Here is a 14,766-nt window from a genome sequence, read left to right on the forward strand (position 1 = left end):
CTGTCCTCCTCCCTTTCAAAATGCGGACCAGGAGGCTAATAATTTGCTTTGCCCTGTGCGGGCGTTAGACGCATATGTCCACAGAGCTGCCCTGTGGCGAAAAAGTGATCAATTATTTGTGTGCTTTGGGTCCCCTAACAAAGGAGGTCCAGTATCTAAGCAGAGGATGAGCAAGTGGGTGGTCGAGGCTATCTCACTTGCTTATGAGGCGGCTGGGCAGCCTTCTCCTTTGGCTGTCCGGTCGCACTCTACAAGGAGTATGGCGGCCTCTAAGGCCCTTATTTCAGGAGTTTCTCTACAGGATGTCTGTGATGCGGCAGGCTGGTCCTCACCGCACACTTTCGTCAGGTTTTACTCTTTGGATCTAGACTCTGCTCCAGGGTCTCATGTTTTGTCATCCTAGTGCTGCTCTATTAGATTACACACAGGACAGACATTTGTAGCTATGGAGGCGTTGGTATAGACGTTCCCCATAGCGTCATTCTCGACGCAACGGGAGTTCCCTTGAAAGGGAACGCCTCGGTTACGACTGTAACCTCGGTTCCCTGAAGAGGGAACGAGCGTTGCGTCGCCTTGCCATATCTCCTTCATGCCTGTCAGCTCGACTTCAGACTTTTACGAAGCTTTCGTTTTCTGTTTCGGGCCGGCTTTTATAGCTTCCTGGTACGTGACGTCACCCGCCTCTGACGTCCCGCTACACCATTGGACTGATTTTACATGTGCTTCAAGACGTCATCACGCAAAGCGTTCCCCATAGCGTCATTCTCGACGCAACGCTCGTTCCCTCTTCAGGGAACCGAGGTTACAGTCGTAACCGAGGCGTTTTCCCTTCATGTCGTACTCGGAATGAAACATCCAGCGTGTTTTCGGGGGAGTCTAAAAACATAAACACCTGTCTTCTAAAAGATGTGACGTGTTTCAAAGATGGGTGTTTACAGCCTAACATGATTGTTTTAAAACCACTGGCAAATTTGCCAAAACATACTAATTCCCGTTCCAACGCTTCATCCGGAATGAAAGGTGGAACATTCGATACCGTAATTTTAACTGTCGGAGCGTATAGCGAGGTAACCTGAACAAAGTTTTCATTTATAACGAGACCATTCTCGATTAAACGATTGACAAAATTTTGTTCTTTCAAAAACACTACTACAACTTTATTCATACGAGAAACGGACACTATATTCCCGTGTCCTACTTCCCCTCCAGCCGAAATAAGCACGTCTTCCACTGTGACGCCATCCTCGGGCACACACCTAAAGCCATTGCGCAAGGACAAAGACGGCATCTCCTCATGAGACGCCATCTCTCCCTGCGCAATACACGCAAAAAATACGTCAAAAAACTAATTTTAAACCATGCAGAAAAAAAGAGAAAACAAAATCCCCGTAATTAAGACTATGTGAAAAAACACAGCTCAGGTCTCACCCAGCACCACTCTCACCCACAAACTCCCAACATGCACCACGTGAGAGAGAGAGAGAGAGAGAGAGAGAGAGAGAGAGAGAGAGAGAGAGAGAGAGAGAGAGAGAGAGATGTGAAAACTAGAAACTTCAAAACTAGATGTGAATGTACTCCTTAACAATAACAAAAACACTTGTTAAACAAAAACTACACCATAGTGGTGGATATCCATCATCAACTCGATGGTGGTGGAATGGGCGGAGTGGGATACATTGATGGAGCCGGAGGAATAAAGACCCCCAGCGGAGCAATAGGTGGTGCAGTCCAGGACAGAGCCGGAGAGATGCAAGACCAAGGTGTAGTCAGAGGGCTGGAAGACCAGGGGGACGCCACTGGACCGGAGGGACAAGGTACAAGGAAAAGGCAGAGTTTTAAAGATGAGGGACCCCGTGTGAAGCTGGAGGAATGGAGGTGACGGTGCCAAGAAACTGGACAAAACCAATAAAAGTGGTGGAGCTAAGGAACTGGGGGAACCAGTGAAGGAAGAGAGTCATGGGAACTGGATGGGTCCAGCAAAGCAGGAAAAGCTACATGGAAACGTAATGCCAAAGCCAAGGTTCAAACATTCAAAATGATCTGATTTATATCCTCTGCTGTGTCTCGTCAAGCAGTGAGATAATTGACAGCAGCGTATTCACTGTAATCCTGATTATTCCTGAAACTGACACTGTCAGGACAGTCAGATTTCTTGTGGAAATTCACCACTGCGTAATTCAGATCCTCAGCAGATGTGATGCAGCGCTGAGAGTCACCAGTGCCTTTCTCAACTGTAGCAGAGGAATCAGAGGGGCTTGTGGGTAATTGGGCAGTGGCATAAACAGTATTGTAAGAAATAGAGGGGCTTGTGGGTAATTGTTTGTGAGTGTCTTTAATCTCCTCATAATCGCAACCAGTGTGAGAAACCTGAGGAGAGACAGAGAAATTATTTACATAAATAAATATTATCAGGTTTGAAGGCATTAGAATTCATAGTGATTATGAATAAAAAATAAACATCTTATTTTATACAGTAACTGGACTCACCACTTCATGTTTTCCTGGTCCATTCTGAGACGACGAATCACCACCTGCCAAAAACAATTATTCCTAATTCAATATTCTGCATTTCAACACTGATATCTTGTGTACATTTTTTCGTACATCATCAAATATCTGTTTTGCTCACATCTTGTTGTAGCCAATAGGTGGCGACAGAATCAAAGTGGGAAATGATCAACAAATCTGTGTTTTAAACTCAGAGTTAGACTTGTTAAACTAGACTATGGGCCCTATTTTAACGATCTGAAACGCAAGTGTCAAACATGAAACGCAAGTAACTTTGAGGGTGGGTCTTGGGTGCTGTTGCTATTATACCGACGGGATAAATGACTTTTGTGCCCGATGCAAATCTAAAATGGGTTGGTCTGAAGTAGCTTCATTATTCATAGGTGTGGTTTGGGCGTAACATGAAATAAACCAATCAGAGCGTCATCACGCTTGTTCCACGGCGGATTTGCCAGACGCACGCCAGGAGCGGTTCACAGCCGAGGAGACCGACGTTCTCGTCCGGGCCGTAAAACACAGAGAAGTGACATTGGGGATGGAGAAACACACCCAAATTAGCTTCGGTTGAACAGGCGTATGATAATTTGGGTAAATGTGTAAGCTAGATTTATGCCTATTTTTCACATCTTCATGGACACAACAATGATTTCCCTCGTGTGTTAATATTTTTTCCTTTAATAATGTATGATTTGTAAAAATGTCAACTGCTGCATCTGTGTAGATGAGCGAAGCAAAGTGTATGCGCGTTATGCGCATTGATTATGGCCAAGTATGCGCCCTTAAAATAACATATGAATAACATGCGCAACGCGCCACTGACTTTAGGCGGAATTGTTTTCTGAAACTGCAAAATGGCATCAGGGAACGTTTGTGCCGGAACACGCCTCCTCTTTTCGCTGAACCGCCCCCAGGAGCGCAAGTTCATTTCCTAGTTTACCGACGTGCGTCTGTGGAGGGAAAAGTCCGCTGTGCGTCGGCCGGGTGCAAAATAGGAATGATACATACGTCGGTGTAAAAAGTCAATTCAAACCGCTGGGTGCAAGATAGGGCCCTCTGAATCTGAATGAGTTTTACCTTGAGACTGATACTTCTTACAGAGAAACAGGAATAAGAGTCCAGCGAAGATCAGAACCAGAAGAACCAGAGGAACGATCAGAGAAGAGCCTGAAAACACAGGAGAAATAATCTGAGAATCTGATAATCTTAGCTAAATATCAGATCATGGGCGTAGCTCGACATTTGGAGTGGGATTAGCCGGACCGTGATACTGGATTCACAGGTTTAACATTGTACATTCACACAACCCATTTAAATAACGGTCTTGTCTGGCACTTGCTCAGTTGCGCGTGTAGCTGAATGTACCAGCTAGATTGTCCTAAATACATTTTTTGGACCCTATAGGCTGTAACACAACATTTAAAAATGCACCATTCTTCACTCAGTTAAACACGTTTTCCACCAAAGTTGGAGGAAGGAAATGACCCAGCAAAAGCGACGCTAAACCTGCACCGGTGATGGTTTAAAGAGACAGTAACACAATGTAAAACACTGTGAAATCCCAAAAAACATTCCACAATATTTTGCTATTGAGGATGGAAGTGCGGTATCGAATCAAGTCAAGAGTTATAAGTTGTAATGTCTTTCAACCAGCGAATTCACTGTAAGTCCAATATAAATGTATTTAATTTTGAGGTGAAATATCATGTCTTTTTATGTTTAGTAATATATTTCAGCCACTAGGGGGCGTCAGGCCTCCTCACAAGTTACACCTGATCACATGTTTGTATTTCAGCACAAGATCACCGCTGATGTGGACACACCTGTGAACGGTGAAGTTTCAACTGATGAGGAAGAAGAAACAGATGATGAGGATGATGATGGAGGTGGTGATGATGAGGATGATGATGGAGAGGATGTTGTTGATGAGGATGATGATGATGATGATGAAGATGTTGTTGTTGATGATAATGGTGATGATGTTTCAGGAACTTCAGTATATAAAACAATAAAACAATTATTTTCTGAAGGATGTTTTTTCACACACAGAACTCGACATCTCTTTTCTCATGATGTCCTACTGATGTCATTCACACATTTATTACTCAGAATTCATGGTTGCTGACAGACACAGAATCATGAGCTTTTAGTTTGAGTTTCCAGAACTGAAGCCTGTGGTTTCACACTGAATAATACAGTCTATCAGAGTTACTGATGAGCACTGTTAAACTGGAGTTAACTGTAGTAAAAGTGTGGTAAAAGGACTCAGTGTTTTACATAAAGCTGCACTTTTACATTCATAAACTGCAAACATACAAACTGTAGTTTGTTTTTATACTTCCTCTTTTTAACTGTTTGTGGTTTTGCTTTGTTAAACAAAAAGAACATCCAAATTAATAATAATCCTGTGTTTAAACCTGCTTGAACAGAATCAGCTGCAAACATGACACATGACACACAGTGATCTGCATCCGTACCTGTAACATTGATCAGGACTCGTGTGATGAAGATCTTGTGTCCTTGATCAGACTGAACTCCACACCAGTATTCTGAATCTTCTTCAGTCACATGACTGATGCTTCCCGTCAGGAGCTGCTGTTCTCTGTCATCATACAGCCGGATCTTTCCCTCATCCCTCCATCTTCTGCTCTCCTTCACAGACGTCTCGTTAGCACAGAGATCAGCTCCAGATCTCCAGCACAGAAACTTCACATCACGAATGTGGGATTGTGGGTATTTGCAGCTGATGTTCACAGATCCTCCTGCAGAAGCTGATAGACTGATGCTCTTCATACAACAATCCTCTGTTTAAGATCCAGATAAAGTGCAGCAATGTTACAATCACCAGATATATTCATGGATTCTGTCAAATAATGCATAAATGACTGAAAGCAGCTCACCCTTCTTAATGTCCAGATTAAACTCAGAGAAGAAACTGTAATCTTCAGAAACTTTGACTATAATCTTATATTCTCCAGAGTCGTTCTCATTCAGATCTCTGATAAACAGAAGTAAGAGTCCTGCAGATCTGTCATCATGAACGGAGAATCGTCTGTCATGTTTCCATTCTGCTCTTCTGTAAGTGTTTATTACAGTAAAACACTGATCTGCAGTTTTACAGACGTCTATCACAGGATTCTCTTCTTGAATCTCATATTTGTAGTTTATCAGGATGTGTCCTTCTGAATATCCTCTCACTGTCCTGATTTGATGACCTGTTTAACACAAACCAAGATATTATTGTGTTAAGAATGAAGTCAGTAATGATACTTTTTCTTCATTTAATAAAAATCACATCTTTAATGAGTTTCACATGTGAACGTCAGTAATTACAGTCAGTGTTGAGTATCGTGATGTTGTGGAGATCATCATGAGTTTGAGGGTCTCAGTTACTCACCTGTTAAAACCTCCAGCCTCACTTCAGTGCGGGGATCTTTTTCTATAGTTTTATCAACTCCACAGTAGTACGTCCCAGAATCCAGTTTTCTCAGATCTCTGATGGTCACAGTGAAGACTGATGAACTTCTGTCGTCATACAGAGAGAATCTATCCTTCTGAACCCATTTATTTTTCTTATTAGTCCTGATTCTGTCTGTGCACTCTGACCACTGACCTTTACAACAATACTTTGCATTGTCTGTATATCTTTTTTTATATTTGCATTTGATCGTGACTCCTCCTCCTGAATATCCTGTCACACTCATGGAGCTCACGACACCTACAACAAACCAGCATTAAAACACTTTAATATACACAGAAATGAACTTTCTTCAACAGTCAATAGAACAACTTGAACTGAAGTAAAAGACTGAAAAGATTGAATCTGTGCTGTTTTTCATGATTTACTCTGAGTTCAGATTCTTACCAGGAATCATCAGCAGAGTGAAAGTCCAGATGATCTTCATTCTTCTCTCTTATTAAATGATCTTCTCTGTTGTTAGTAGATTCAGTTCTTCTGAAGCTCTCGATGTGTGTTCAGAAGAGTTTTGAGTGTTTCCTTCCTGGTTACATGTTTAACATGAAGAGCTGAATGTGTCAGAGACGCCCACTTCCCCTGAGAGAGAGAGAGAGAGAGAGAGAGAGAGAGAGAGAGAGAGAGAGAGAGAGAGAGAGAGAGAGAGAGAGAGAGAGAGACTGACAGAGAGAGAGATTTTTTTAACAAAACATTTATTTTAACATTCTTATATACCACTCAACACAAATCCAATATTATAACCACAATAATGCACATTACATTAGTAATACTCATTGCAACACACAAGAAAAAAATAAAGTGTCATCTACAACAGAGCAAACTGCATCATTATAACACCACTGGTTTGAAAAAAAACATCAAGTCCTTCATCATCTTATAAAATTTAAAACAATCCATACTCTTGATTTTATCCTGTTTTTTTTTTTTTTTAAATAGATATAACTTCACATCCTTCTGACCCTTCAATTTTGTTCCTCCTACTTAAATATATTGCCATTTTTGCTTCAACTATAATGAAATTTAATAGTTGACATTCTATTCTGTTTTTTGCTGCATACCGATAGCCAAGAATAAAACTCTGAACCGTAAAAACTTAATTTAAACTGCTAAACAACAATTTAAGAAAGTAAAAAAAATAACCCAGTCTTGTACACTCCATAAAACAATGAAAAATTGTCTCCCTTTTTTCACAAAAAGGACACACATTACATACATTTGGGATAATTACACTCACAAAAGAATTAACAGCAACTGCGCCGTGTAAGATTCTCCATTAGTGATCGGCCGATATATCGGGCCGATATGTGCGTTTTTTACGTGTATAGGCATCGGCCGATACAGGGCTGCTGCGTTCGCCAATACACAGCAAAATCCCCAGTGTTAAATTAACACTGAAAAGTGTGAATTATATAAACTCTGAGCAGAGTGTTAAATGAACACTGAAGCACTGAAGCAGAAATTGAAAATAACAGAATCATCTATATTGGTGACTATGGATGTAGAGTCACTATATACAAACATAGACCATTTGGATGGATTGGAAGCATTAACATACTATCTGAATGTGAGATCACCTGCTGATAGGACACCTGCTTGTTTTATTGTACAGTTAGCAGAATGGACATTGAATAACAACATCTTTTTGTTTCAAAATGAATTCTATAAACAAATTAAAGGTACAGCTATGGGTGCCTGTTTTGCCCCAAATTATGCGAATTTGTTTTTGGGATTTTGGGAAAAGAGATTTGTATTCTCAGACTTAAATCCTTATTTGAAGTATGTTGAGTGGTGGGGAAGATATATAGATGACATTATATTGATATGGAATGGTTCAGAGGCTGATTTGCTGTCTTTTCACACATATCTAAATAACACCAACGCTAATTTGAAGTTGAGTCTAGAGTATTCTAACACTGAGATTCATTTTTTAGATATCAACATTTTTAAAGAAAGTGATGGGATGTTACATACTACTATTTTCAGAAAATAAACTGATAGAAATACTATATTAAGAGCAGACAGTTTCCATCCTTTATGGATGACTGAGAATATTCCAGTGGGACAGTTCCAGAGGTTGAAAAGAATATGTGATAAGGAAGACGATTTTAACATCAGGGCACAAGATATGACTCAAAGATTTAAGAAACGAGGGTATAAAGATAGGGTGATTAATAAAGCATATAACAAAGTAAAAAATATTAGTAGAGATGAGCTATTACGAAAAAAACAAGAATCACAAGATTCAGACAATTCAGTTTATTTTGATACACAATATAGCACAGAGGCTAACAGAATTAAGAAAATTATAAAAAGTAATTGGGAAATAGTTATGAGTGACCCTTATCTAAGAGAAGTCATGCCTGAATCTCCTTCCATTGCGTTCCGAAAAGCACCTACAATCAAAGATAACTTGTGAGAAGTCATCTTCCAGCTAAGAAATCAAATACCTGGTTAAGCTTAAGTGTGGGAAATTACAGATGTGGTAATTGCAATCATTGTGATAATATGGTTAAGACTGATGTGTTTAGAGATGTAACCTCTGGTTCTGAATTGAAAATAAGATCATTTATTAATTGTAATACCTCATTCGTGGTGTATAGGTTGGAGTGTCCATGTGGCTGTTTCTATATAGGGATGACTACAAGAAAACTAAAGACCAGATTAGCAGAGCACAAAAATGCGATTAGAGTCTGCAACCCATTATACCCCATGGCCCTACATTATAGAGATGCGAATCATGGTAGTCCAAGTACATTAAAAATGACTACAGAGAGAGTCTTACAGAGAAAGTCTTTCTGGATTTATACATTGAAAGCAACTACATTTCCAGGCTTAAACGGAGAGCTAGACTTTATACCATTTCTGTAATGATTTTTTTTTTTCTCTCTTGGAAAAATAGTTACACTGCAAATTATCTGATGTATACATTTATCAGGTGGATGTATTTTGACCTGTGTTACTTGATTCATATAAGGAGGTGATTCATTGAGTAGGTATAATATTGATTTGTGTTTTTTGAATTGTGTGCTGTGTTAATGTTTTTGATGTTGTTTTATTTATTTTTTATTTTTTTGTTTGTTTTTTGTTTTTCTCTCATGCTTTATATGTATGATGATATTTTCATGATCTATTACTTTTGTGTGAGATATGCTCTTTTAATTCCTCTTTTTTTTCTTTTTTTTTTCTCCCTTCGAGTTGCTTTACACAGAGTGACCAGGTGTTTCTAATTTGAGTAATTAGCTGCTGTTAAATGAACTGAGACGTTGTTTGTTGTACACACCCTGATGAAGGCATGTAGCCGCAACACGTAGGTGTACTTCTCACCAATTTTTAAAATAAGCCAGGAATGAAATAAAGGCTTTTTAACTTTTTTCACTAACATTCGAGTGCCTTGGAATTCTTGTCTTCAGAGATATATTATCCCACAACCAAAGAGCACCGAGATTTTATACACCCCATGCAGCACTTTTGTTTTTGCATTAAGCTTTGATGATTTAAATGAATTCACATTCATAAAACTCACCATCTGTTGAGTTTTCCAGCGTATCTTTGTTTGAATGACTCTTTTAGCGTCTCCTTCAGTGAATCTGATCTCCACATAAGAAACACATCAGATAAAACCTGCTGGAAACCACAAACCATGAAAGAGTGACACTCTTTTCACTGAATCTGAAGTGGCATCAAACTTGAAATGAGCTCATTTAGTGGATAAAAGTGTAAAATGTATCCATTTAAACATGTGTTCTATGTTCTATTGTGAATAAAATACTGGCTCATGTGATTTGAAAGTCTTTTAGTTATCATTTTCTTCAAATTTAAAAAAAACGTCCCAACTTTTCTGGAATTTGGGTTGTACATGGACTCTCAGTCAACCAACAAGCAGATTCAATGCAAACAATTAAAATAAAACAATTCAAAGTAAAAGGTGAACATAAAGTCACCTGAAAATGTTAAAAATGTAAGATATACATACAACATAACTGATACATCAGATACATAATTGACTCCTCAGATCATTCAGAGGATCATCAGCTGAAGTCTGAGTCTGATTGATGCTTCTGTCACTTTAACAGACAGTTCTGGATTCAGCATCATGGACAGCAGCTGTCAATCAAACTTCAGCAACACTGATGAGATTAACTACACAAACTGGACAAAGAGGGAGTTCAGTTTATCTGCTTCCTTTCCTTCATCTCTTATTTTAATCATAAAAACATCATGAGCGATGAGTCTATGTAATTATAAAGTCGCCCATTATTATTTGAAAACCCTCATTCCTCCAGATTCACTCTTTCATGTTAAACACACAGGAGGCACATAAATCAGTGTCATTTAAAATGAATTAAAATCATATTAATTAGAGCCGACACACCCTGTCAGCTATCATAACACTACACAACACTCATTTCAATAAAACAAGACATTCAACAGCCAATTACATTACATTTGCCACTAGATAAAAAATTGAAAATAAAATAAAATAAACAATATTTACTTATTTTATTTTTTAAATTGTGTAGTGTCTTAAGTTTTCTGAATATTTTTAACAGATTACAGACATTTAAAGTCTTTAGTCTTTTCATTTTATGGGGTGCCAACTTCACAGAGGTCATTACATTTACCACTAGATGGAGCCGAAGGTTTAAATGACTCATCTGATGAACAGGACGAACAGGAAATTACAAACACAAACTCTAAAGAGATTCAAAGACATTTAATAACTTGATTAATAAAAGACTAATCCAATAACAAAGCTAATAAAAAAAAAAAAAAAACACTTTTACCAGAGAATAAATCCAGCAGGGAAAAAATACATTTGAACACCAATACATTTTATAGCACACACTGAGCTTGTGCTTCCCTTTGATACTGTCAAATTCAAAGTCATTCCACATTCAACATAAGCATTGTGATCTATATTTAAAACAACCTGAATAAAAATATTTTTGATAATATTATTCACAGCATCTCTTTAAGGAGTGGAAAGTGTGTGTCCATCGTTTCTACAGAAACCATTTCCTGTTTTTATGACATACACAAGAGCCTGAAGCGCATCTCGGTTCGAGTAAAAGAATATAAAGAGTAAGAGCCAAAGAAAACCACAAGCTGAAAACCACAAGAGAAACCGTTTCTCTTCAGCTCACTGACCACATATATCCTGCAAAACCTTACAAACACATTTCAGCACAGCAAACCAACTCACACTCCCTCTAGATCATGTAGAATCTAGTTTAATCTATTAGATAATAGTCATTTTGAAGTTTAAGAGTAATGTTTTGAACTCAATATATAAATGCATAAAGTATTTTTATGATTTAAAATTATGATTCACCGTGAACGTGGTTTCTTTCAACAATTATAGGATGTTTACAGATATTCTGTCATTGATTTGTGGCTCATTGTATTTATTTAATTTGATCAGTTTTTAAAAGTACAATTTTTAAACCACACATGGATCATTTGTGAACCATAAACGTTTTTCAGCCTTTTCCTCATTAAACACAGTAAATGTTGAAGGTGAATTACTGTCAGCACTTTATTGTCCTTACTCTGTCTATATTTTTTATATATATAAAACAATATATAGATATCTGCAGTCTCTAGCGTCTGTCGCTTGTGCGCCTCTTGAGGTTAGGGGAGTGAGGTTTACACGCACGGCTTTTACTTTACTACCATTTCTATATCACAACTAGAGACCGTTTCATGTACATAACAAAAAAACAAAACAAAGAATATTCAATAGGCTATGTTAGGCCTATAATTGTCCTATAGAAAGATTTATATTAGAATGTACATAAGATATCATTATATAGCTATCAAAAATGGTGAAAAAGTCATAAATAATGTCTCAGTTACTTACGTAACATCGGTTCCCTGAGATAATGGGAACAAGTATTGCGTCTTTGCTAGATGCTATGGGGAAAACTCCTTTTTCTCCAAATTGTTAAGCCTTTAATTCAAAATCGCAGTGCCACTGCATAGCCATAACAAAGCGCCCATTGGCTGGGCAATGGATACTGCATGGACCTATGGCGAAGCAGCGTGTCTGCGCGAGCCAATCGCGGCGCATCCCACTGAGAGAGCGCAGATCCTGCTGAAAGGGGCAGGGGCTATAAAAGCAACTCATATTCGCCATAGGTATCAGGTTTAATTCAACTGAAGCGATGAACGTCAGTTGAGTAGCGACATACCATGGCCGTCTACACAATAATAGTTTCCGTTTTCTCAGGTAACCAGGGTTACGCAAGTAACCGAGACGTTCCCTTTCAAAACCTTTACTCGTATTGTGTCTTTGCTAGACGCTACAGGCAACCAATCTAATCACGGCGTGCCATGTAAGCAGAACGACATGTTTTATGGCCCTAGCCTGGGACGCTTGGGTAAGGGTCCCTAGACAGTAGGGCTATGGAAGGGCAAATTATGCTGAGCAAAAGAGGGGCTCGGACTTTGGTCGGAGAATCCGGAGAGCTAATAGTGTGTTGAGCTCAATCTGAGGTCAACTCCAACTAGATAGAGAGGATTTGTGCTGGCCGCCGCACAGATGTCGCCAATAGACACACCCCTGGACCACGACCAGGAAGAGGTCACACCTCTGGTGGAGTGCGCTCTGACGCTGATGTGGCATTGAAGGCCCACCAAAAGCATAAGCCAACGTGATATCCACTATCCAGCGGGATAGTCTCTGCTTCGTGACTGGAAGCCCTTTGGTGCAGCCACTGAAGCACACAAAGAGCTGCTTTAACTGTCTGAAATGGGCAGAGTGCTGTATATATACTCTTAAGGTCCGAACAGGGCAGAGTAAGGAAAGTTGGCGCTAGTCTTCCGAATCGGGAAGAGTGGACAGAGTAATAACTTGTGCTCTGAACGGACTAGAGAGCACTTTGGGCACGTCTTGAGGCCTTATGATGCCTTGGCTTGAGGACAACCATAGAGTCGTTAGGCCCAAACTCAAGGCAGGAAGCAATGAAGCTTGCATGTCGCCCACTCGCTTCACCGATGCTAATGCTAACAGCAGTGCAGTCTTAAGCGACAGTGGCCGGGGCTTGGCTGACTGTAGCGGCTCGAAAGGAGGCCCTTTGAGGGTCCTAAGGACCGTAGATAGATCCTAAGAGGGTATAGTAAGAGGACGAGGTGGGTTGAGCCTCCTTGCCCCTTTCAGAAAGCAAACGACCAGGTCACTGCTACCCTGAGACTGGCCAACCACAAGAGCATGGTGTGCTGCTATGGCCGCCACATAGATTTTGAGCGTGGAGGAGGTGTGACCCGTGTCCATTGGCTCTTGTAGGAAGGAAAGTATGAGAAGTACTTCGCATGATAAAGGGTCCTGGTTCCGGACTGGACACCAGTCAGAGAAAACAGACCACTTAAGAGCATAGAGACATCTCGTAGACAGAGCTCTAGCCTCTGAGATAGTATTCAGGACTCTCGTTGAGAGGTCCTTATGTTCCCGTTTAGGGGCCATACGTGGAGGGCCCACATCGTGGGTCAGGGATGCCCGTTCGCCGTTCCCCACCCTTTCGTCAGGAGAATTTGCCATGGGGCTGCTGCAAGCAGCTGAATCAACTCGGGGAACTAAGCCTGTGTCCGCCAGAGAGGGGCCACCAGAACGACGGCACGCCAGTCTTCCCTGATCCATTTGATGACCTGAGGGAGCAGCGCGACCGGGTGAAAGGCATAAAGGGAGAGGCTGGGACATTATTGGGATATTGGGCAGTGAGAATTGCCTTCGGAGGCAAAGGGGTCGACCGCTGTCTTGCTGAAGATGCTACAGATTGTTTGATCCATCTTGGCATGGAAGGAGCATTCCCCTGGGAACACATTTTACCGGCACAGCATGTCTGTTGGTTCAGTCTGCCCGGCACATGCAATGCTCGCAGGTTGCATTAGGCCCATAATAGAAGGTGTCGGGGCTAGTCTGTCCAGATGCCACAACTTGAGTCCACCTTGGTGGTTTATGTAGGACACTACCACCATGTTGTCCGACCGGACTAGGACGTGGTGTCTTATTAGGTCTGGAAGGAAGGTTTTCAGGGCCAGAAAAACCACCCCAACTCATGTTGGAAGCGTCCGTGGTGACCACCTTCCTTTTCGAGACAAATTCCATGCATACTCCACTGATGATGCTCAGGTGGTTGTGGCTGAGCGGTCGCAAGCACTCGCTTGGCTGGCTGCTGAGTTAGCACTGTTTTCTGGCAACTCGATGTAGCAGAGGTGGAGTGTTTTAACTCTTTTAATATACGCTATGGATTGCCACAGGAGAGATGTTGAAATCAGCTGGCCGGAAAACACGCTGATCAAAGTCTGCTGGTCTGCTTGACTGCAGGAGAGCACTCGTCTCGCTGCCTGACTTCTTCAACGGCGAGAAGGCTTCTTCGAGAATTAACGAGGTAAGTTCGTCACTGAAGGAGAATAAATCTGATTCCTATGGCGAATATGAGCCCAGCCCATAGGTATGCTCAGATTGCTACACTGTTATGGCTGGGCAGTGGCACCGCATTTTTTAATTAAAGGCTTCAAAATTTCAGAGAAAAGGGAGTTTTCCCCATAGCATCTAGCAAAGACGGAATACGAGTAAACGTTTTGAAAGGGAACCTATATTATTAGTAAACATCTTCAAAAAGATCAGGGACTTACCCATATTAACAGTGAGAGTGACTTTAGTGATGATGTGAGATCCACACCAGTATATCCCAGAATCCTCTTCTCTCAGATCAGTGATGTTTACAGTAAAGACTCCAGTAGAAGCTTCATCACTGAAAGAAAATCGATCATCTCTGATCGTCTCC

General features: G+C 40.6%; 2 protein-coding genes across 2 annotated transcripts in view; both read right to left on the minus strand.

Moving 5' to 3' along the window:
• LOC311077662 (polymeric immunoglobulin receptor-like) overlaps window positions 1–14,766 on the minus strand; it is a 46,917-nt gene that overhangs the window by 20,706 nt on the left and 11,445 nt on the right. The gene's annotated exons all lie outside the window — the stretch shown is intronic.
• LOC311077659 (polymeric immunoglobulin receptor-like) lies at window positions 828–14,751 on the minus strand. The gene is made up of 10 exons (XM_084106241.1): window positions 14,615–14,751; window positions 9,504–9,604; window positions 6,371–6,559; window positions 5,903–6,223; window positions 5,406–5,720; window positions 4,983–5,309; window positions 4,329–4,496; window positions 3,583–3,672; window positions 2,488–2,531; window positions 828–2,367 (listed from the first exon to the last, which is right to left on the minus strand). The coding sequence occupies exons 3-10, from the start codon at window positions 6,408–6,410 to the stop codon at window positions 2,068–2,070; spliced, it is 1,605 nt and encodes a 534-aa protein (XP_083962367.1). The 5' UTR covers window positions 6,411–6,559; window positions 9,504–9,604; window positions 14,615–14,751; the 3' UTR covers window positions 828–2,067.

The sequence above is a fragment of the Abramis brama genome, assembly GCF_963993115.1.
Source record: "Abramis brama genome assembly, chromosome: 2".
NCBI lineage: Eukaryota > Metazoa > Chordata > Actinopteri > Cypriniformes > Leuciscidae > Abramis > Abramis brama.